Source organism: Ascaphus truei, chromosome 1 (genome assembly GCF_040206685.1).
Source record: "Ascaphus truei isolate aAscTru1 chromosome 1, aAscTru1.hap1, whole genome shotgun sequence".
Taxonomy (NCBI): Eukaryota; Metazoa; Chordata; class Amphibia; order Anura; family Ascaphidae; genus Ascaphus; species Ascaphus truei.
Window position 1 is genome coordinate 88,513,408 of NC_134483.1, and position 23,950 is coordinate 88,537,357.

The 23,950-nt window shown below is 44.7% G+C and overlaps 1 protein-coding gene across 5 annotated transcripts in view; it reads right to left on the reverse strand.

The window, feature by feature from the left end:
- The window catches only part of IQGAP2 (IQ motif containing GTPase activating protein 2), a 501,518-nt gene extending 487,734 nt beyond the window's left edge, over positions 1 to 13,784 (reverse strand). For 3 of the 5 annotated variants that reach the window (XM_075591271.1, XM_075591261.1, XM_075591252.1), the window contains exon 1: positions 13,547 to 13,782. In XM_075591271.1, coding sequence (XP_075447386.1) covers positions 13,547 to 13,592 — 46 coding nt within the window. In that variant the 5' untranslated portion in view covers positions 13,593 to 13,782. Of the gene's footprint in view, positions 1 to 13,546 lie in introns of all 5 variants that reach the window. The other 2 variants (XM_075591289.1, XM_075591280.1) reach the window with 2 other exon arrangements.
- Positions 13,785 to 23,950: the final 10,166 nt, after the last annotated feature.

Here is a 23,950-nt window from a genome sequence, read left to right on the forward strand (position 1 = left end):
CATAGTAGATAAGGTTGGGGGGAAAAAAAGACGTGCGTCCATCAAATTCAACCTATGCTAAATTTAGACAACAGATACTTTATCCTATATCTATACTTATTGATCCAGAGGAAGGCAAACAAAAAACCCCATTAAGGGGAAAAATTAATTCCTTCCTGACTCCAAGAATTGGCAATCGGATTAATCCCTGGATCAATATCCTTCCCATGTATACTTATTTGGTATATCCCTGTATACCTTTCCCATCTAAAAAGATGTCCAACCTTTTTTTGAACAAATCTATTGTATCTGCCATCAAAGTCTCCATGGGTAATGAATTCCACATTTTAACTGCCCTTACTGTAAAGAACCTTTTCCTTTGTTGCTGTTGCTCATCCGCCATTTACCTGCCCACGTTTCCAGTCTCTTGATGTCCTTCTGGAGAGAAATTGCATCCTGCTCAATGCTACTACCTTACACAATTTAGTGTCATCAGCAAAGATGGAGACTTTGCTCTCAATGCCAACCTCAAGGTCATTAATAAAACAAGTTAAAAAGCTGGGGTCCCAGTACCAATCCCTGAGGTACTCCACCCACAACCTTAGCCCAACCTGAAAAAGTTCAATTTAGGACAACCCTCTGTTGTCAATCCTTCAACCAGTTTTCAATACAGGTGCATATATATATTTACGGAGTCCAATTTGCTTTATTTTGTACACAAACCTTGTGTGGAACTGTATCAAAAGCCTTTGCAAAATCTAAGTAGACCACATCGATAGCATTACCCTGGTCTATATTCCTACTTATCTCCTCAAAGAAACATAAGGTTAGTTTGGCATAGCCTAAACTTCATAAATCCATGCTTACTATTACTAATAATTTTGTTTTCCATTAGGTATTCCTGAATATTATCCTGTATTAGGCTGCGTCCATAGAAGGACAAGCAGCGCTGAGCCGTGCATCCTCAATGAGGATGTCTTTAGAGGGGGCTCACGCGAGCGTCCGCAGGCGTGCTGAGGAGTTGGATTTTTCAGCCGACAACCCAGCTGTTTTTCAGCGCGCTGTCGGCTGAAAACATCCAATCAGCGCAAAGCAGCGTCAACGTCACGGCGCCGTGACGTCGGCACCGTAACGTCAGTGCGTAGCGGGCGATTGGCCCAGCGACGTCACTGCCCCGCCTCCCCCCACCGGCTCGCCTGCATGTGCATGAAATCGCACAGCTTCAGCTCAGCGCTGTTCAGCACTGCTCCCCCCCTCTATGGACGCAGCCTAAAACCTTAAAGTAGTTTCCCCACTATTGAAGTCAGGCTTACAGGTCTGTAATTCCCCGGTTGTGATCTAGCTCCCTTTTTAAATATAGGCACCACATCTGCTTTACGCCAATCTTGTGGTACTGAGCCTGTGGAAAAATGATTTAAAGGAATCATTTGGAGGGTGGTAGTTTAAAAAAAATGGTTACATCTATGATATATAACACAGACATTATCACTGAGATCTGCTCGTTTCCCTAATTTCCACTGAAAATGTATTAAGCACACTTACAATTATGAAACTGTTAAAAAGTATTGATTGGGTTATTGCTTCAATTTTCTTAATGTATTAAAAAGAGGCAATACAAGCTGGTATTTTTTTTAATACAGAATTGAAGCAGGGGGTCTCCGGAGCTAAAACCCATTCATTTCAGCTCTGGGGGCCCTTCTGCTTCCAGAGATACTCACCTCTGTAAAGGGTGCCACTTCAGGGCTCACTATGTGTCTTTTCAGGCCCTGGAAACTGTAACATCATCAGGTACGGCTTACTGTTGGCCCATGAGACGAGGAAGTTGAACACTGCAGATATACCGGCACCCCCTACGGAGGCAAGTATCTCCGAAAGCAGGGGGTCCCCGGAGCTGAAATGAATGTGTTTCAGCTTGGGATATGTCTACATGCTGGACTAAACGAACCTTTTTTGTTTTGAATTACATATAGCTGTTTCGGTATTTTGATCACTTCCCCTCATTCAACTGTGTGCGGCAATTTTGTCCATACACGCATGCACAAACCCACTACAGTATATGTATATATTATATTAATACACACACACACATTATATAAATACATACCCAGTTATTACAGGCAGTGGTGCACGCTCGCAAGTGAAATGGTGCAGTAGCCTCGCCCCCTTCTCACCTGCAGCTGAATAGAAACAACAGCCGCGTCTCCCACAGTTGCGTAGGGAAATTTCCGGTTGCAGCAACGTTGGCTACAGCTGTATGTATTGCAGTAACTTTGTCTTATTAACTGTACCTACGTAGGGGTGTCAAAGCTTTTAAACCTTGTCGGCACAAACTGTATTATCAATCAATATTATCACGTCTGGCAGCTAGGTTCTTGCGTACTCAGCAAATCACGAAGGGCAGATTTCATCTGGAAGTTAAAAGGGGGTCATGTTTCAGCAGCTTCCCTGCTGTACAATAGTGGAATCATTGGATTTATATGTTTTTGTTTGATCTAATCTGGGAAGTTTTATTTTTTGCACTAGCGTAACACCAAATTGGCAGCAGGAGCAGTTCTTTTATTTCCCTTTTTTAACTTTCACTGCTTATTACCATAGTTCATTTGTACAGAAAAAATGTGGACAGAATAATTAGTGTTTACATGTGTTGTTAACTAGGTCAAAGCAATTATACAGAATGAGTATGCCAGGACAGTAGGTTTTCACACACACCACAAATCAAGGAGGCCCCCACATTTTTAGGACAGAATAAAAATTAAGAAATTGTTCGATTGTATAATAATTATGCCTTTTTTTTTGTTGGTCAGCATTAAAAATAAAGAAGGAGAGATTGGTTAAAGAAAATAGCATGTCAATATAGTGGAAAGTGCTGTGCTACAGAAACAAATGGAAGCAAGAGGAGGGGAAATCATTACTCTGATTACTTAAAATGTGGCCAATGTAATAAGAGACAAAGAAACAGGAATTTAGGTAAGTACATATAGCCCAACAGGCTTCCCCTGAACCCCTACTCATTTTAACCTGACAGCTCATTAATAGAATTTACTATAGAAAATAAAAAAAAATTGGCTTGCAACTTTTACCATCATTTGCTTATTATGAGATCAAGATATCTATACTATAATTCTAAGTTGGATTCCGTTTGTTTGTATGTCCGAAGCATCGATATCTCACAAACGGCACCACGAAACTTGGACTGTGGCGGATTTGTAGGTCAACGCAACTATTTTGGAGGTTCCAATGTTACTCACTTCCCAAATTATGGACATTCTAAGTTTCCCTCGGCTAATGTTAGAGCGGGGACGTGGCTTCTAAGGGAGGGGGCATGTCCTTGCCTGGATCTGGGCTGTGTGTGTGTGTGTGTGTGTCTCTGTGTGTGCGATGTGAGATATGCGGGGAGGGGGGGGGGGACGAGAAGCGGGGCATGTGCCGGCAGCGGAGGGAGATGTACCAACAGGAAGGGGGGGCAGGAAAATTTGCCGGTAGCGAGGGGACATGCCACAGCAGCGCGTGGAGATGTGCCACCAGCAGGGGGGGGGAATGTATTAAATATTACATAAGCTAGTATAGCATAAAAGTCAATCACATTTTATATAGACTCTTAAAAATGTATGTATGCATATCTTTATATAGCGCCATTAATGTATATAGCGCTTCACAGCAGTAATACATTTGACAATCATAACAAATAATACAAATAACACAATGGGAAGAAGTGCTTCAGATATAAAAGTGACACTGAGGAAAAGGAGTCCCTGCTCCGAAGAGTTCACAATCTAATTATTAAGTAGGAAGAACGTACAGAGACAGGAGGAAGGTGTTCTGGTAAGTGCGTCTGCAAGGGGTCAAAGTTGATGTATGAGGTGTAAAGAATCAGCCATGGAGCTACTCATATGCTTCGAAAAGGACGTGTGTTTTAGAACTGCAGTTCACGCAATATTCGCATGCACATGTGGAAATGTAGCCAGGGTCTGGGGTGAGAAGGGAGAGAAAGCAGAGATGTAGATCAAGAGAGGATAAGGCAGAGTTGTAGTCTCTGACCAGGTTGTCAGGGTCTGGAGTAGAGCAGAGAGGGGAGAGGCCGCAACCAAAACACAGCCGAAGGGCAGCTCGTCACAATGTCCACTCCCATGCCCAACCCAACAAGCCAAGCCTGCCGCTCCGACAACTGCATGTTTAAAAGTCCAGCATGGGACCGCTACATTGCCTAGACAGGCCACTTCATTGCGCCATCTTTAAATGTCCTATGCAGGACATTTAAAGATGGCACGTCGGAGTGGCCTGTCTAGGTACTGTAACGGTCCCATGCTGGACATTTAAACATGCAGTTGTCGGAGCGGGTGGTCAGGCGCGGGAACAGACATCACGATGAAATGTACAGTGCTGAAGTGTCCAAACAGCAAACGGTAATGGAGTTTTGGTCGCGGCCAAAATGTCAGACTGTTCTGCAGAGTCTCGGAGCATGGCTAGCACAATAGGTCCAAAAGTTGGTAGTTTACTAAATATGAATATCCTGGGCCTGACCGCACTTTGCAAGAATAACAAATAGATATTTGTAACAGTTGTGATTGCATGAATCAAATACCAAAAAACAGAATTGTCTATGTATAATCCGATAACTTCTATTTTTGCATGAGAAACAGATATGTTGTCATGTTTCATATCCAGGCGAGTATATTACATACAGACAACAGTGAAGATAGACACACGCTAAGTATTATAGAAACAAAAAAGTTATGAAGTCTTTTTTATAAATTGGAGGCAAAGTTTAACCGTTACAAGAAAGATTTTTTTTTAGTCAGTCATATAAGTGTCACGGGGCTGATCGATGAAAGGGGACGAGTTGAGAGCATGCCCACAAGGGGGAGGGTGGAGAGACATACATTGTTTTCAATTAAAGGGTTTTAGTATGCAAGTCGTACATTTGAATTATGGATTTGAATTCAACAAGGGGTGTGTATGATGTCAACAAGATACGTGAAATCTCATATTCCAAGACCTCTTTGGAAAAGATCTGATCACTGTTAATACGCAAGTTTAGATTCTGTTTATTTTACCTTTTGGTTTTAGGAAACTGTCTACATTTACAGTATTATAAATTGTATGTTCGTGCAATAATCTTTCTGTAACCTATGCACTGTATTTTTGGTATATTGAAGCCAAAAAAAAAAAAAAACACTTTAAGAAGAAATGCTTTGGGCTCTCATGAAACTGTTGCACGCTTTGTAGAGTAAATAAAATTTTCGGACACATTTTGCTAAAACAGGTGTGTGTGTGTGTGTGTGTGTGTGTGTGTGTGTGTGTGTGTGTGTGTGTGTGTGTGTGTGTGTGTGAGATGCATAGTTTTCATAATAAACAGGGACCATAAGACTCACTGAGGTGGTGGTTGTGGCTAAGGATTCAAGATAGATTTTGTGACCGAGTAAGGGTAAATATTAACTGGTTTGAAATACCTTGCAAAGGAGAAAAGGTGAAGCAGCAGGTTAGCCATGTGTATTAAACCTGATTGCATACACGTCACTTTCTCTAAGGTGTGCCGTACGTGACAGCAATCTTTTTATTAGTATCGAATTTGAGTGCACAGAAAGGAAAAACGTTACGGATTTTTTTTCCTTCTTCAAATATTCACACACAAAAAATAAATAAAAAGAAGAAGAGCAGTGACACACACAATGGCCACTGGTCTGCCGGGATCGTGACCGTGTGGTTACTTGGGCTACCAATCACATGACCCCTCCCCAGGGACGCAAGCAGAACACTCTCCAATTCCGATCAGACCGCTATGATGGAGCAGTGCACACAACCAATAAAATCACATGACTAAAAAAGTCATAGGGGCCCCCGAAGCGTTAAGCCTACACTAGCAGAAGATGTGCATCAAAAATTGACACCGACATCTATCAAAGACAGGGTAGGTCACCACAAAGCAGAACTTTTGATCGAAAAATCCTATGGAAGACAACTAGAACAATGAAATATAGTTATTGCAACTCGTGTATTGGTTTCAGATGTAAAGCTTCCAGCTTTTTATTAGTCCCAGTAGATTATAGCGTAGAAAGGATAAGAAAGTATTATTCTGGCACATTTACATTGCTCAATTACCCAATTAGGTATGTGTGAAGGAGGGAAAGCATGTGTAATATGGCTAATTATGGGTGGGAGATGACATAACATGGCCCGTGAACCAGTAAGGCAAAAAAGTTCAAATACATTTAAAAACAATAAAAATGTCCCCTAAAAAACAGAATTGTTATACTTTAAAAGTTAAGTATATTGTGTAGATAGATATCAGCATTAATGCCTCAAAAAATAAATACAACTCCCATTGCTGAATCTATATTAAAGCACATTCATATCATCACCATGGTGATGGACCAAGTTATAGCGCACTTCTAGAACATCTTACATGATAACCAAGTTCTATTTAAAGGAACGGTTTAATCCCTTCAATGTCAGGGAGGCGTTGATATACATTATTGTACTCTGGTGTTAAAAAGGGAAAAACCTAATCTATTGCAGCACATTGTTTCATTATCCAACTGGCACGCCGTTAATATTACAGACAAGAGGACAGATGAGAATTATCTTCTGTGTTGTTTGATACGGGCAATATGCAGGGATTTATATATTAAAAAAAAGGGAAGGTGTTACCTGGAAGTAATAAATACATTTAAAGTTACCTCTCGTTTTCAAGTACGGGCACAGATTTATGATGACGGATACATGGTTACATTAAGTGAGCAGGGTTATACATTATATATGAAGACATTGCATGAACAGTTCAAGATATGATACGCTTATAACTTATGTAACAGTTAGACCACATTAAAATGTGAGACAGCTTTAGTTTTCAAAGAACGTAGACTAGTGGCGGTTTTCAGCATCTCAGGTAGATTGTTCTAGTTGTGAGGTGCACAGTAAGAGAAGGTGGCGTGGACGGATACTATGTTGAACCTTGGAACCATGAAAAGTCCCTTGAAGTCAGATCTCAGGTGATAAGTGGTGCATGTGGTAGGGGGGAGGAACTTGTTCAGATACGGGGGTAGCTTGCCTAATTAGAAGTATTTGTATGCAAGATAGAAGAACTTTGCACCTAGACTCAAGTGATGGTCAATCTAGTTCTTTGAGCAGTTCCCAGTGATGTGTGTTATAGTTACATTGGAGGACAAAGCGGCACATTGAATTGTAGAGGATGTCTAGTTTGCTAAGGTGAGATTGAGGTGCTGTGCCATATACTATGTTGCCATATACTATGTCCCCATAGTCTATAATTGGCATATGCATCTGCTGTGCGATGCGCTTTCTGACCAGCTCCTATAAAGTACACCTAGTTTGGCAAAGGTTTTGGACGTCAGCGTATTAATGTGCAACGCAAATGTTAAATGGGAGTCAAACCATATGCCCAAGTATTTGGAACTAGTGACAGGGGCTAGGATGATATTAGAATTGGTTATGATCTGTAGCTCAGTCATTGGAAGCTTTAGAAATGTAGCCCCTGTCCCGAATACCATTGTTACAGTCTTGTCAGTGGTTAAAAACAGTTTAGGGAAATCCAGTTTCCAAGTCTCAAAAAAATCAGATTGAAATATGTGTTCAAGTTCAGAGAGACTAGGGCTGTGTGCATATAATGGATGGAAAATTCCCTGGTGCCTAAAATTTGCCATGTGGCGCAGCACTGACTGAGCCGCCAGTCACTGCCACCACCAGCAACAGTGCAACAACCCACCCCCCTACTCATCAAAAACCTCTGGCTGCTCCTCAAAAATCTGCCTGCCTCCTACGTATATTTATATATATTTTTTTGTCCATCCCATGCAATATGAATAGAAAACATTGGAAGGCATTAAACAAATCTGTACAAAGGCAAAAAAAGTGTTTGGTGGGCGCAGGGGGGGGTTTGGGACCAAATGAAAACGTTCATGGACTTGTGAGTTCCGTTAAGTGTAATAAAATCTGCTATATTTTGAAATAATGCTATAGTTTCCTATGGGGAATTTGTGTTCAGCAACTTTTTGCAAACTCTTGCAAGTTTGGTGACTTTTCTACCAGCAAGATCTGACATTCCTATTCATGAACTCGTTTGAAAGGTTCACCCATTTCTGCTACGGACCACATAACCCTTTCACCAGTTGCACTGACTTTCTTGGCCATAAACTGAAATGAGTAACGTTTCTGCATGTCTCTTATTACACAATAAAAATGTAAACCACTCTTAAAGACAAGGATTCCTTTTTCATTAAATATGTGGTTTGATTGACACCCGTTCTAAACAATATTTTCTAAAGGTTGAATTCCAGATACCCGACAAGAAAACATACGTTTAACAATAACAGTCTAACATGACTGCCCTAAACAAATCTGACAATGCCAATATGAAAGGTTTGGCTGTTCTGGTACTGTATTTTGTTAAAAGTTGAACTACTTAGTGGCCTCTGAATGGGGAAAGTGTTTGTCAATCAAGTGTTTGCTTTACCCTTATCCCACTGTGCCCTTACCAGAGACCTAATTAAGATAAGAGGATGTGGAGAAGGGGGCAGGGGGAAGACTGGCTGTACAATGTCACACCAAAAAGGGAGTAAGTAGCCAGAGGAAATCAAACCCCAAATGTAACTTTAAAAAAAAAGAAAATGAAAAATACTTACGTGTCAGATTTGGGTAAAAAAAAAAATGCAATCACCTCGACGATGAGACCGCTTAAAAAACAGGTTGCTCCAATTAGTTCACTTTACCCTTAAAAAGCATCAGTCTTAGTGCTGCGTTTTTATTTTTCTTTAAATAGGTTTGGAGCAGGGGGTCCCCGGAGTTGACCGCATTAATTTCAGCTCCATGGACCCCCTGTTCCCCAACATACATAACTCAGTAGGTGCTGTCGGTATCTCTCTTCAGTTTAAATGTCCAGGTCATGCGAGTCAATAGGAAGCCACACTGGATGATGCCACAGCTAGTGGGCCGCATGATATTTAAAGTCGCCATTACGAGAACCCCATCTAGCCTAGCCGGAGCTGCTTCCAGCACCCCCTTCCTAGTTAAGTAACTCGAGAAGCACGGGGTCCCCAGAGCTGAAATTAAACGCAGTTCAACTCCGGAGACGCCCTTGCTTCAAACCTAAGTACAAAAAATGTTTGTTTTTTAAACCACGCTTATAGCGGCAATCCTTTATAGGACCAAATATTTTATATTTGATGCGTTTATTGTATTTTCTGGAATTACCATGGTTTGTTCTGTAAAGCTCTACATACATGGTTCGAGCATTAATAACATACAAACACGTATTACTATAAAGAAAAAAAATACAGGGAGATATTTGATGTGCAACACCATTAAAAAATGAGGACCGAAGAATAATTTGAGATTTGAAAGTGACATTACCAGGTTATAATATGGTTTCCAAGCTAGGCTCAAGCATCACAGAACGGATTTAGCATTTCAAGAACACGAGCATAAAAAAAAAAAAAAAAACACCATGATGATACTCATATCAAAAGTACCCATGATGCTTCTCATGTCCTCGCAATGACTGTAGTCAGAAGAACTGTTAGTCAAGTGACACCCAAAACCACTTCCTGGCTTTATCTTCTCCGAACTGCAGAAAAGAAAAAATCTCCACGTGCTTCATTGTAATGTTAGCAAAAAGCAATCATTCAAAACTAACCTTCTTTGTACTTATCTACTGAATAAATAATTCACAAGATCATAGTACAAGTGTAAGCATCACACACTAGCACCATTTGGCTAAGGCATGGCATCCGTTGCAAGGTAAGGCTTGTACAAATCATACACCGGATGCATGTGTTTTCCCATGAGACAGAGCTTGGAAGCTGTAAATATCCAGCAGGGGCACATACATACAAAGCTCACTGTGGCACTAGAAACCTGGGAGGGCTGATAGAGAGTAATAGGTGCATGTACTTTGAGGTATGAGCTCAGCTTGTGCTAACTAAAACATTAGATTATTATCATCATCATCATCATCATCATCATCGTGTATTTGTATGGCACCAACATATTCCGCAGCGCAGTACAATAACATTGTATGATAGAGAGAGTACATATAACCAAAGACAAACAGATAGTAGGAAGGAGGTCTCTGCTCCAATCTAAAAAAAAAAAAGAAAAGCTGTGTGTGCTGTGCACGCGCATAGTAAGTGAAACTTCTTTGTGTGTTGTCAGCAACCTATAAAGTAACAATAATATTGTTACTGCTTAGAGCATGAGTAAATTTGATTGGCGGGGTCATGTTTATTGGCAGCAGTGCAGTGGCAGCAGTACCGGCATCATGGATGTTGAGCGGGTGGGGGAGCTAACAGGGGTGGGGGTGGGAATAGGCACATCATTCAGGGGCGGTGTTCGGCGCATCACTGAGGTGTGTGTCAGTCAGTGCGTGTGTCAGTCAGTGCGTGTGTCAGAGTGTGTGCGCGCGTATCAGTGTGCGCGCGTGTGTGCGTGTGTGCGTCAGTGTGTGTGTGTGTCAGTCAGTGTATCTGTGTCTGTGTGTGATGTGTATGTCTCTGTCTGTGTCCTGCCCCCTCTCTCCTGACTCCCCCCACCACCCTTGTCCGGCCCCCCAGCACCCTTGTCCTGCCCCCCAGGCACCCTTGTCCTGCCCCCCAGGCACCCTTGTCCTGCCCCCCAGGCACCCTTGTCCTGCCCTCCAGCCCCTTTCAGCAGTCCCCCTCCCCCCCATTCCATTCCTACTAGATCGCGGCATGGAGGCAGTGGTGGCGGGAGGGTTTGGGATCCCTCGTTCTCTATATGTCTTGGCCTGTCACCGCCCCCTTCCCTCCCCCTCCCGCCCCGCGTGCTGTGCTGTCCTGTCATCGTTCGATCGGGAAAGGATGGGGATGGCTGAATCTCCGCTCTCGGCGCTGCTTCCTCTTCAGTCTCCGACGCTGCTATGAGAGTTGGGCGACTCTGCGCATTCGCTGCCTCGCATCAACGGCCGATTGTGCGCATGCTCGCACAGATAGCTTCCTGGCCTGAGGGACCCGGCGGTCACATCTGCGCATGCGCATCAGTCGCCCATGTCTGTGCGGAAGTGTGGGGGGGGAATGGCGGCCGTTAGGAGTGGCTCCGGCGGCAACAGTCACAGCAGGCGTGGGGGGGGGGGGGGGGGGGGGAGCCGTGACGTCACTTACGTTTCACATTTCGTCTCCCATCGCTCCAGTTTTGTCCCATCATAACTAGGTGCCACTAAAGAAGTTTCACTTCAAAAAAGGTGAGGCGCAGAGATAAACATGGTGTTCTTTGAAGGGACAATGCAAAAAGGATGGGGGGGCATGGGCATAATGGGGGAACATTTTACACTTTAAAATGCTGTGCAATCCACCTACATTATGTTTCTCCATTGCTCATTACAACAGTAGTTTTCACACAAAGCCCTTTATACAACCCTGAAAAATGTTAAATACACTTTATCTAATGTAACCAGCATTTAACAGGTAAAGAATCTCTACAGAGAGACAATCAAGAGGATCGTTAACCATTCATTGCCAGAAGTGTCACCTACGCCAACACATGTTCTTTTTATATTGGGTATCAGATATTGCACCTCAAAATCTTTGTACATGAATATTCTTCTGGGAGCAATTACTCTCAAGTGCCTCTATATAATGTTCTGCCTAGAGATAGCAGTACCTTAAATACACATCCCTCCCCCCCATTCTAGGTTTGCTCATTGTGTGGTGTCCTTCCCATACCACAATAACAGCAAACTGGCTTATCAAAACTGCTTCACAACGCGAGTAGTTTCTCAGCAAGTATGTGGAGAGGTATAGAGAGCATTTAGAGGTACACAGTTTCTCACCATCTGTGGTCATCGATGGGCTCCAATATTTTTTAAAAATATCTATTATCTAGGTAGACAAAATAATACGAGACATTGCACAGTCATAACCTTTTATCTCTCTTAAAAACAAAAAATCGCAGCACATTCATTTTTCAATGAGAGCTCAAGGGTATACCATTTCAGCACGATAACAGCCACGAATAGCTCACAGCTGCAAAATGGGGTTCAACGTGTGCAAACATAGCCTTCCAATCGACATTTTTAACCCCAGTTTGCGTCTCCAAGCTCCTACATCCAAGCAAACATAACTAATCCTCCTGTAGTCCAGCCTTGCGGTCTCCATCATTAGGAGAGGGTCTCACCCACTACTACACATTCCCAACACATCTGCATTGCTGTGGATTTCAATGACGTCCTATTCTTCTACAACTGAATTATGCGATTAAAATGTTTGCTTTTGGTCCACCGATCCCAAATTAGGGCACCTTGGTAGCGATGAAAAGTCGAGTGAACCGATATAACGCGTTCACTTTAAAATCATAACCTGAGCTGAACTGTGATATTCCTAAATGGTGGTGACAACCCAGTTAAAGACATTTACTTGTTTTTGTATGTACCAGTAAATGTAAAGTAAATTCAGACATGGCTGCCTTCCTCAGTCATCCAATAGGAAGCTGCAATGTCATTATCTGAGGACATTGCCGTTTCAGATTGGCCTGTGAGTATGATGCTTGAATAGTGGCCATATTGATTACCCAAAAAGGAATACCAGCACATAAAAAATAAAAATAAAAAAAAGAAGGTCAATACCTTGGGATTTGAGGGTCACCAGCCCTACAAATAGCATAGTTCAGCTCCAGGGAGTGGGGGAAGGGGAAAAGGTCTGAGCAAGGTACAGCCGAGGACAAAATCGCTCAACATGAAAGTCGCTGTACATGGAAACAGCAGAAAGCAGCTCCAATTCACAACAAAATAAATGCATCAGAACTTTCATCCATTTTCTGAACAAGTCACAAGAAAACATGAATCAGGATCCTAATTAGCATGAGAGGACCAAAGTCCAGCTAATCACAAAACATGCATTGCAGACCCTTCTGCCAGAGAAGGAGTTAGTCAGCTAGCACCATCCTTGTGCCTAGGTTCACTTTAGCAACTCATTTACACGCGGATATCAATAATATGTAGCAATACAATTATTCATATTAGCAATGGTTTAATGGTCTCGAATTCCAAAAAATATATATTTCAACCTATTAAATCTCAGGGCAAGTCTCTATCGACCATAGTTTTAACCAAATAAAAAAAAAGTGCTATAATATGTATGCTATAAATGCAAAAGGAGGTACCTATTTCTACAATAAAACCACGGTTTTCTTTACATAGCAAAATGATCTGGAAATTAAAATTGGTGGTCTCCAAACTGCCCATCTTTGTATAGATTAGTTTAGATACTTTTAGTCACCCAATACAGTATGTCAGATTAATGATTTCAGAAAAATCTGTGATTTAAATCCACAGATCAGCTTCACACATGGATGATAATGCTGATCATTACACAAATCCCTCCTATAAAGACACAACTACTGTGGCTGTCTGACAGTCACACAAAATAACAGAACAAATACCCCAACAGGTGAGACACACAAGTAAAACCCCAAGCTTTGCATACTCTGTACTCATGCTGCAGAGGTCTCTGGCATTGCCTTGGCCCATGCAAGCCCTGCACACCCTCCCCTTACTGAGTATGATAGCATGCAGGTGTGAAGGTTAAAGCACCGCACTTACAGCCATATCTGGGTCGGAGCATGGGTGAGATCTCCTCATGGTGCATCCTGCTGGAGCTGCTGCTGCTGCTGCTGCAACACCTTCCTCTCAGCCCAGGCTGCAAACTTATTCACTTAGTGCTGTTGCTGCCAGTCCAGAGGAAAGAGTTCTGTACACCGAGTTGTGTCCCAGGATTGTGTGCGCTGAGCCCGCGTGTCCCTCTCCTGCCTGTTGCTTTCAGGCTGTATAACAGTGTCACTGTGTGAGATTTCTCCTCCTCCTCTGGCTGGTGGTCACCTCCCTCCTCTGTATCTTTTCTCTTGTGTCTCGAGCATTAACCTATCAGCGCCACCTACTTGGAGATTTATTTTACTCACAGAAGCAAGTCGCTGGTGACAATGCAGTGGTCTTGTGCCTGATTTTTAGCACTTTACTAAAGATGACCACAATGATTGAGTTGCTATAAAGTGCCCTAGGGTTTAGCTCCACTTAATAAATCTAGAACACAGGGACACTTGGGGCACATTTTTGTTCAAATTGCTTATACTTTGCATTGTTTAATTTGATCTTGTGCATCATTGTGATCTCATGCGTCGTCGTGATCTCGTGCGTTGTCGTGATCTCGTGCGTCGTCGTGATCTCGTGCGTCGTCGTGATCTCGTGCGTCGTCGTGATCTCGTGCATCATTGTGAAGTAACTGCTTGCGAGATATAGTGTAAAAACTTTAGCTCTCTCGAGCAGGGCCCTCATTACCTTAGTATCTGTTTGCGCTTGTTTGGCCTCACTTGGTATGTCATTCTGTTTATGTCATTTATATCGCTCTGTACCCCCATTGTACCGCGCTGTGGAATATGTTGGCACTTCACAAATAATTGATAATAATAATTATTATTTGTGGGTCCTCTTAAAGATGCGATCCCGGCATTTTGACAACAATGCAAATGCAAATTGTCTACCTTAAACGTAATCACATATTTGAAAAAATTATAAAAGATTTGTCTGTTTTTGGTTTCTTTGAAAATTAAGGAGGAATGTCTTTTTATTGGGACCTCTGAATGGGGTAGTGTTTGTCCATCAAGTGTTTATTCACACTCTAGCCCAGCCTGTTAGAGGGCCAATAAAGATAAGGAGGGAGGAGTAGGAGGATGGCTCCAGGTAAAGTTAGATGAGTTACTGCTGTATGTTACTAGTGGAATTGAGTACTTATTTCAGCAAATATACATACTGTATCACTTGTGAGCACATTCACATGTCTCAGACAGGTCTGCAACCCACCATGATCTCTTAGGCCGCGCGTATAGTGCCGGCGACGCGTGACGTCACCCGTCGCCGCTAGCAAAATTTGTATTTTGCTTTGCGGCGGCGTTGCGGGAAACCAGGGCATTGATTGGTTCAGGGGCTGTCACATGAGATGACAGCCCCTGAAAAATCAAATATTCCCGGCTTCCAAAAATCGTGTCGCCCCGTCGCTTTGTCACGGTCGCGCTTACTATAAGCGCACATGGCGGCGACAATGCATTTGTTTTTGGGTGCCGTCGCCGGCACTATAAGCGCGGCCTTACGCTGGGGCCATGGTACTGCAGACTGCGCGGAGGCGTCCACACGCTGAGCAAACAGACAGCCTTATTCAGTGATCGCGTGCATGCGGACGCGGGAGGGGTGCACGTTTCGCAAGAAATCAGTTGAAACTGAGGGCGAACTAGCTCCGTGACGCCCCCAGGCATGCCCCCCACGGCCTGTCCCCCATGGCCAGGGAAAGCACACGTTTCACGCGGGTCTCTTCCCAGCCTCCGCGCGGGCGAAGGCACCATGGACCCAGCCATAGGCTGCGCTTATAGTTCCAGCGACGCCGCGTCAAAACAAATACATTGCAGCCGTTGCGTGCGCTTATAGTAAGCGCGACGCGATGGAGCGACGGCTTGGTCGCGATCACTGGAAGTCATCTCAATTTGATTTTTCCAGCGACCACAGCCTGGCGTCACTGTCGCCGGCACTATAAGCATAGCCTTAGTCTGAGTCCCCGCTGGCGCTGACCGCGCTCATGCTTGTGAGTGGTGACATCACCACTTCAAGCATGAGCGTTCTGCTGTCCTACAATTTTTTTAGAGCAGGAGCGGGGGGGTGTGGCTATGAAGGGAGGGGGCGTGTCATTGGCTGGATCGGGGCTGTGTGTGTATGTCTCTGTGTGTCTCCATTCCCCCTTCCAAAAATGGCAATTAATTGTGCAAGAAAAATAAAATAAATAAAAATTGTGCAAACAAAAAAAAAAACCTCTCTCCGCTCCCCCCTCCCACTCCCCCTTTCCACCTCTCTCCTCTCCACATCTCTCCTCTCAGCTATGCTGCCTCTCTCTCCCCATTGGTCAAAGCAGGGTCATGTGACCCTGCTCTCCGCTCCAAAGACAAACTCTTTTGTCTCGCCAAGCCCCAAGCTTGGGAGAACGCGCATGGACAGGAAGATTAACTTGTAGAGAGGTTATCGCGCCAAGTGCATAGCGCGGTCAGCGCCAGCAGGGACTCAGCCTTAGGCTGCGGCCAGGGTGAGGAGATGGGCGCGTGCGCGCTCACACTCGGCACGTTTAAATACATTTTAACTGATGCACGCGTCTAAAGTGCTGCTATGTGCACGTGTGCTCGGGCCGGAGCGGTACTAGGGGAGACAGGTCAAATTTGCTTTCCTGGCGCTATCGCGCGTCACGTGACCAGGTAAGAGCCAATAAGAGCACAGCAATCACAGCAACCAATCAGATGGAGCTGAGGATGTGCCGTCACGCCCAGCTCCAGTCTTACACGCCGCCCTCCTCTTCCCCTCCTCCCCTGCTCGAGCACACAGTGAGCTGAACAGCCAATCGCTCCTGCTCAGGCAGACACTGACGTAACACCTCATGAGCGTGAGCGCGCGTCTCCCCACTCTGGCTGCAGCCTTAGAATACAATGCTTCCACTGCAACCAGGGATTCTGGGTAATGACATGCAAATGAGCACATAATTATTATTAAAAATTCTCATATTATCTTAAATTAAGAGAAAGTGACTGGTTATGCTTCAACCTAAATCCATGGAAATGGCGTCTGGTGTGTACCGAGGAGCGAGTCCCCTTGATGGCAGTGAGGATTGCGTTAATGTGAGTACAATGGGATCATTAAAGATGGCGGCTGTGTGTAGTACCTCGTGCGGTACTGGGAAATCCAAAATGGCTGCTGTGTGTGGTGCCCCGCGCGGCATCGAGAAAACAAAATGGCGGTTCCCGCTGGGACTGCGGAATGCACGTACTGTGTGCAAGCGTGCTGTGGAAAAGCTGTGTGCAAAGATTTGGTCGAGTTTGGCGCAAAAGCCGGGTTTGGCGCAAGAGGAACGCGGCGCGAAAGCTGAGGCTGCGCCCCCCTGTGCTGTGACTGGGTCTCACCCCAGTTCACATCACGAAGAGAAGCTGTGTGCCCCTCCTCTGAACTCCACCAGAGGGAGGGGGCACATGAAGAACCAATCACCGAGTCTCAAAGAGAAGAAAGGTGGAGCCGGATGTGAGCTTCCGCACCTTCATTCTGTTGAGACTGGTGAGCGAGCAAGAACTTTGTGTCGAGAGACAATGCTATCTACTATGTCAGCAGCTAGCGATATGCCTCTGTGCCGTGTGAATGCCTATCAACTCCCAGGAGGCTTCCTGGTGGTGGAGGAGGGAGGTAAAGAGTACCTGAAGTGTCTGTGTCTGCAGTGCAGATTACCTGGACTGGAGCCTAGTACCCATGCAAGGTGTCCGCAGTGTGGGGTTTTCTACCTATGGCCGGTAGCTCCCTTCTCAACTATCCTGGCTCCTGTGGAGGACCCGAAAGCGACACTACTGTAACTGAAGTAGAGTGCCTGTCGGTGGATGTCACCCCTGATCAAGGTGATGTGAAGCCTGGTGCTCCAGACCTGAGCGCGGTAGCTGAGACTGTGCTACCGGGCCTGGTGGAAGGAGAAATGGTGACTGCCCAAGGGAGAGGGGAATCGCTACTGATGGTGGTGCCGGAACCAGACCGCTGTGTGCCCAGTGTGCCCATCCCAAGCGAAGAACCCCGCCGTCACTCCCCTGCGGAGGTGTCCCTGCCTGCCTCGTCGGACGACGAGAAAGTGAATGTGTCATCGGTGGTGATGCGCCTACCGGCGGACCACTGCAGCAATGCCGTGCTGTGTGAGCAACTTACCTGCAATGCTGAGCAGCTGAGTCTGGAGATCCCCGGACAGCAGGCGCTGGCGCGCCTGGAACTGCGGAAGAGTCCCACGGCCGTGGCGACTCCCAGCATAGCGGAGATGGGACCCGAGACGATTGCGAAGGAGAAGAAACCCACCGAGAGCCTACGGACCGGTAAGGATGAAGCACCACCCCCTTACTCCCGCCAGGTGACGAGAGAGTAAGTCGGCATGAGGAGACGCCGTGGTTTACCCGTGGCATGTCCACGATCCTGAAACGCCACCGCCGCCACTTCCGGTGTTGAGAGCTACTGACGACGCCCTTCCGGTATGGGACCTGGACCTGTGCCGGGAGTCCACGACGTCGACGGATGATGACGTCACATCCTGTTGCCCCCGCGGGGCGGACCGGAAGAGTGCAGCTCCGGATGTCGTCTGCGCTGATCCAAAGGAGAAAGAGAAAGGTGAATTGATTGACAATGTACCGGGCCGAGGATTAAAGCGGTCTGTAGATGTCACGCCTCCCCAGTCATCCACAGGTCGCTGCATAGCCCGGCTCAGAGACGGTGTGAAGGACTGTGCCCTGGCCACTGCCCCTGCCCCTCCATGTTCCAGCTCACTGGGTCCTAGTGGGGTTTGGAAGGAGAAGGTGCACCATTTGTCCACGGACTGGAGGGATTGGGTGACCAGCGATGAAGGGTCAGATGGGGAGATCCCTTGGAGTAGTAGGATCCCGGTTGAGAATCCTGCTGTGTTTAGGTCCACACCTAGGGGTAAATCTAAGGAAACCGTGAGGGAGGGTTCCATGAAAGCGAAATCACCCATTCAATCTACTACTGTGTGTAAATATGTTAACAGAGGAAGAGGTAAAGGTTCACTATCTAGTAGTACCTCAAGAGTATCTTCCAGAGGAGAAATGGAGGAGTTAGTATCCTTGTAACAGGGGACTTATCCCTGTTCAGTAATGTGCCTAGCAGTGTGGTAGTTAATTACTAAACACCACCTGCCTGATTAGATTGTTTACAAAAAGCCTGCCTTTGAGACAGGAAGTGACTCCTCATTAGCTCTGACTGAGAGCTGACCTTTGGAGAGACAGAGCAGAGGTTCTTGAGTCCCAGGAGAGACTGACCAAAAGAAACCCTGATCTCTGGAGCTGACCAGTCTTGAACTCTGCACAGCAGAGCTGATTTCAAGACACAGGGAAAACTACTACACCTGAAGCTGAACCAGGAAGTGAGAAGATTTTCCCTCCAAACCACAAGGAACAGATAAGACTTTTATTTACAAGACTTTCTATATCTGCTTAATTCATGCTATGTGTTTGGGGACTTGGAGAAATGCTTGACTAAGGGAGATGTGAATTAATTGAATAGTGTTTTCACTAGAAATACTCCTAGGTGAATGGAAGCTTTGTTCCCCCCCCTTGTTTGGATGTTTTCCTGATAAAAAAGGAAAAGGCACAATAAAACCTTATTATAATTTCACCTTTATAAACGTCTCCCAATTGTGTACCTCTGTGAACGTCTGTCTATAATCCTCATCTGGGGAAGAGGACCATAGCACCAAATGGTGGGCTCCTATGTTCAAGGGCTATTCAGGGTTCATGGACCGTACTAGGTTAATCATATTACAAGGTGATTTGGTTGACCATTGGTGGGGTAAGGGCACCTATTCAGAGAAAGAGGCTGCTGACGAACTAGAGAGGAGGTTAAGAGGAATTAATCAGGGCATGATAGTTCCCCAAGGTCCATCCATCCTCTATGATGAAATTGCCCATGAAGAACCATTGTCCTGGGTTTTGCCAGGTACAGCTAGGGACCGTAAGTTGATCAAACTCAGCAGAGCTGACAGAGCTATAGTGGCCCGCTATAGACAGTCCCATGAATTTAACTATCCCTATGTGCCTGAGCCTATCATGCGTGAGATAGAGGAGCAGTGTGAATCCTGGCTGCGAGAAGCTGTGATAGAGTACTTAAATGACCAAGAGTAGTAACTCTGTGTATTATTCAGAGGAAAAGATCTGTCACCTCATGAAAGTTTGGAGTGTGGGGAGAGGAATTTACATGAATAAGATAGTGTATCGCCCTGAGAATGGCCCTCTACGAACCTTTTTCATTAAGATCGTGGATCACAATGGGAGGGAGGTGCGTAAGCCAGATCCCTGGCACTACTATTAGTTTAGGTCCTCCATGTTGGGAGTTACCCCATGTATTTCACCGCCCTGGGTGTGTGGTTGTTCAGCATGTGTACACTGTGATGACTTATCAACTGTCATTTCTGTTTTAATTTTACAGGTTGTCGCCTGCAGGATGGTCCAGCAAAATTTTGGTCCAAGTGGGGATCATTGGACTCCACCAGAGGGAGTGTATAGCCCTGGCAGGTTTGGGCTATTATTCTTTCCTCCTCCTGTGCAATAATCCCTGGTAAGGGCAGGTTTGCCAGGAGTTAAAATGGGTTTGCCCCAACCACTGTGATTCAGTTGGTCAGAGAAGGTAGTGCTCATGCTTTGTGTCAATCAAAGGCACAGGTGTGGGACTACTGGATCTATACTAAAAGGATTACCCCTTCCTGTTTAGTCGGTTCTGAGTGTCTGAGAGTGGAGTATATTGGGAGGAGAGGGAGATACTCCACCCCATACAATTGGGGGCTGCACAAGATGGAGGCGCTGCACCATTAAGAAGAATTTGGGCAGAGCCCCAGAGAAGCCTGTCCTGTTATCCCCCATGACATCGTGGGAGACCCAGGCCCTCCTGTTACCTGCAGGTATGCACCACCCAAGTCCCTGTAACCAGAATGAGAGTTCCCTGAGGAGACCCAATGTGAGGTTGGGACAGGGAGGACCGGCTACACTATATACCTATATATTACTAAAGACATCAATTTAGTAAATTAGCAGTTTTAAGCTGTTGAACATATAGCTATAATTAGTTCAGTTTGGTCCTACAGATTTATCACGTGCTAATCTCTCATACCAATGACGTAAAACATCGGTGGGGCATTTTTTTAACGTCATTAGTAAGAACATACTACCACGTGTTTACCGCAATTACTGATAATGCAACGTGGGGAAAAAACATCCCCCCATTATTGGTATGAGCAGTTAACACGATAAATCAACCATTGTGATTCTGAACATGATTTCCCATGTGGACGCTTACCATGTATTATGCGACACCAACAGGCACTATATAAGGGCCGTGCCTCCGCATAACACTTCAATTGACAATGGAGAGAGAGGAAGTGTAAGGAATTGCATCCTACAGTATATGAAGTTTGAAGATAAAGAATAAAAGTTTTTAAGATTTCCTCAATATGGCTCGAGGATTACAATACAATATCAGTAGCTTCGATCAACATTGAGAATGGGTCATTGAGACACATTGACGGCGGTGGATTACAGAGGTCATCGGGAACTCAATTAGGCCTCATTTAATGCCTTGAGTTTTATTTTTTTGCGTTGCAGGTTTTCTTTGTTTTGGGCCATCAAGTGGTGAAGACTGGATTTTTTTACACTATTGGAAGTTTTTGGAGTGCTTTTTATAGTTGTGCAATGTGATTATCACATTGGATTATTTCCGGGGGGGTTATTTACCCTGATGGCTGTGAAGGAACGCAGATGTTGATGAGGTAAGTGGTTTATTCGATCATTAACCCCTTTGGTGCCCATGAGGCTTACTAGGATCATTAAAAGGGCCTATATTTCTTTACTGGCACTCAATGGGTTTATGACTACTTCATATACGTTGAATATTTTAATATCATTTTTTAGGGTATTGTAACAGGGTCTTATCCCTGTTAACAGGCTTGCCTCTAATCCAGCAGTGTGCTGGTCAATTGCACACCTGCAATCAACCACTTGACCTGCCTAATGATGGCTCTGTGAAAAAGCCTGTTCCCAAAAACAGGACAGAGAATTTTCTTCAGTACACAAGGGTGCTGACAAGAGGAAAGAGGGCTTGAGCAGAAAGGCTCTGCTGAGATCAAGACACCCAAAGATCTATATTCCTGGACACAGGGGACCCAGGAACCTACAAGAGACTGAGATGAAGTGCCACCTGCTTTAAGGTATCTCTTGAGACTTTGGGGATTAGGGTGGTAATGGGATTATCCCTCATGCTCTGGAGAAAGGGACTGGGGAAGTAAGTTAGCCCTTAAACAGGTCTAGGCGTTTGTTGTTTTCATATGTTTTGCTGTATTAAAAGGGACAGGCGCAATAAAGCTTTATTTTAATTTCACCTTAAAAACGGTCTCCATTGCATACCTCTGCACAAATCTCTTACAGGTATGATTATGTTTTTATTTGCACAATGACCCACAACCATTTTATCCAGCTTTGGCTAATAGTGCTGCAAGTCATTCTTATAGAGAAGGACTTGTTAGGGTAGGGATAGTGGGAGTGGGCATTGTGGGTAGGTGCCGCAGTGAGGTTTGTTACACCCCCTGGGAGAGGCAGCTGTGGGTAACCTCTTGTTTGACAAGCATTATTAGCCTCTTTGGTATGTCAGGGGTGTAGGTAGTATAGCACTTGGCGGCCAGCTATCCATGGGTTGCCCATGACTAGCTGGCCACTTGGGCTACTTAAAATTTAAATATTAAAAAAATAAATATATATATATATCCTTTGTATATCAGTATTGCTGACCTGAAGAAGAGAGGATAACTCTCGAAAGCTTGTCCTATGACATAAATTGTTAGTCCAATAAAAAAGGTATCACCTAATACTGAAGAACTCATTTATTCTGCACTATCGCAACTGGACTAACACGGCTACTTTCTGCTTTTTTATCTATCTATATATATATATATATATATCTATATATATATATATCTATATATATATATAGATAGATATATATATATATATATATATATCTATCTATATATATATAGATATATATATATATAGATATATATATATATATATATATATATATATCTATATATATATATATTATATATATATATGTAACGGGTTTTGTGGACTGGACTGACCCCCCCAATCTCATATTGGCCCCTGTGGTCTAACCAGTCCCCATTACGGTGTAGTGTCTGGTGGTGCACCTGTTGGATACAGGACTCCTGAGTCTCTCGCATGATGGTGTATGGGGATTTGCCAACCCAGACAGGCAGCTGAGGTAGTGTGATGAGTCCTACCTAGATCCAGTGCAGCGCCTCCACCTCATCAGGGTCCCTTCGGTCACTCGGGGATGGTCCTGGCGAGGAACTCCTCTGTGGTGCCCCTCTCCGTGCAATAACTCCACACTTGCACGCGAGAGTGTTGTTAATCAAGGACATTCTTTATTTGTACGGTGGGCCAGCTGCCCTCCACAATGGGGTGTATTCAGCCCTCCATTGTTCACCGTACTTCCCTGTGAAAGGTGTGTCCTCCTAATGTAGGGATTCCCTATCCCCGCAGGGATACTTCACCTGTGCCAGGTCCCTGGTCACAGTCTCATTAGTCCTTTTATTACCCTAACTCTGATCTTCCTCTGATAACTTCTTGTCTAGACAGAACAGAACTGAACTAACTTTTGCTCAGTGCTGTGCCTTATGTATCCTCTGGGGGCTGACACAACTCTGACATCACCAACCAGGGAGTCAGAGCCTTTGACCACTCCCATCCATACATAGGGCACCTCACCAGGGTGTGAGGGCAAACCTCCATAATTACTGCTGGCATGCCCATAACATACCAGGCCTTACTGTCAGCAGGAGAGATGACTGCAACCATTTTACAGCATGGTTACATATATATATATACAGTGCTTGACAAATCACCCACAAATCTACTCGCCGAACCAAAAAATCTACTCGCCACCTAGTCCCGCCCCAACCCCGCCTCTAGTCCTGCCCCTAGTCCCGCCCCCAACCCCGCCTCTAATCCCGCCCCCAGCCCCGCATTTAAAAAAAAACATAAATGAAATAAATTGAATAAATTCCTAGTAAGAACATTCGTTTTTGACATAAGTTTATTTATTGTATTACATTATACTACAATTAGTCCTTGGTGTGTGTGTGTGTCTGTATGTGTGTATGTGTGTGTATGTGTGTGTGTGTGTGCGTGTGTGCGTGCGTGCGTATAAAAATGTAAAATCAAGAAAAAAAGCCAGATGTGAATGACTAGTTCCCTGCACTCCTTAACCAGTGCCTGGACGTCCCCGCTTCACAATATTTAAAGCAGCAATCCCGCCTGGAATCTTACCTGATCCGCAGTCCATCAATGTCCAGGTACCTCATTCCCGCAATGTTATACATTG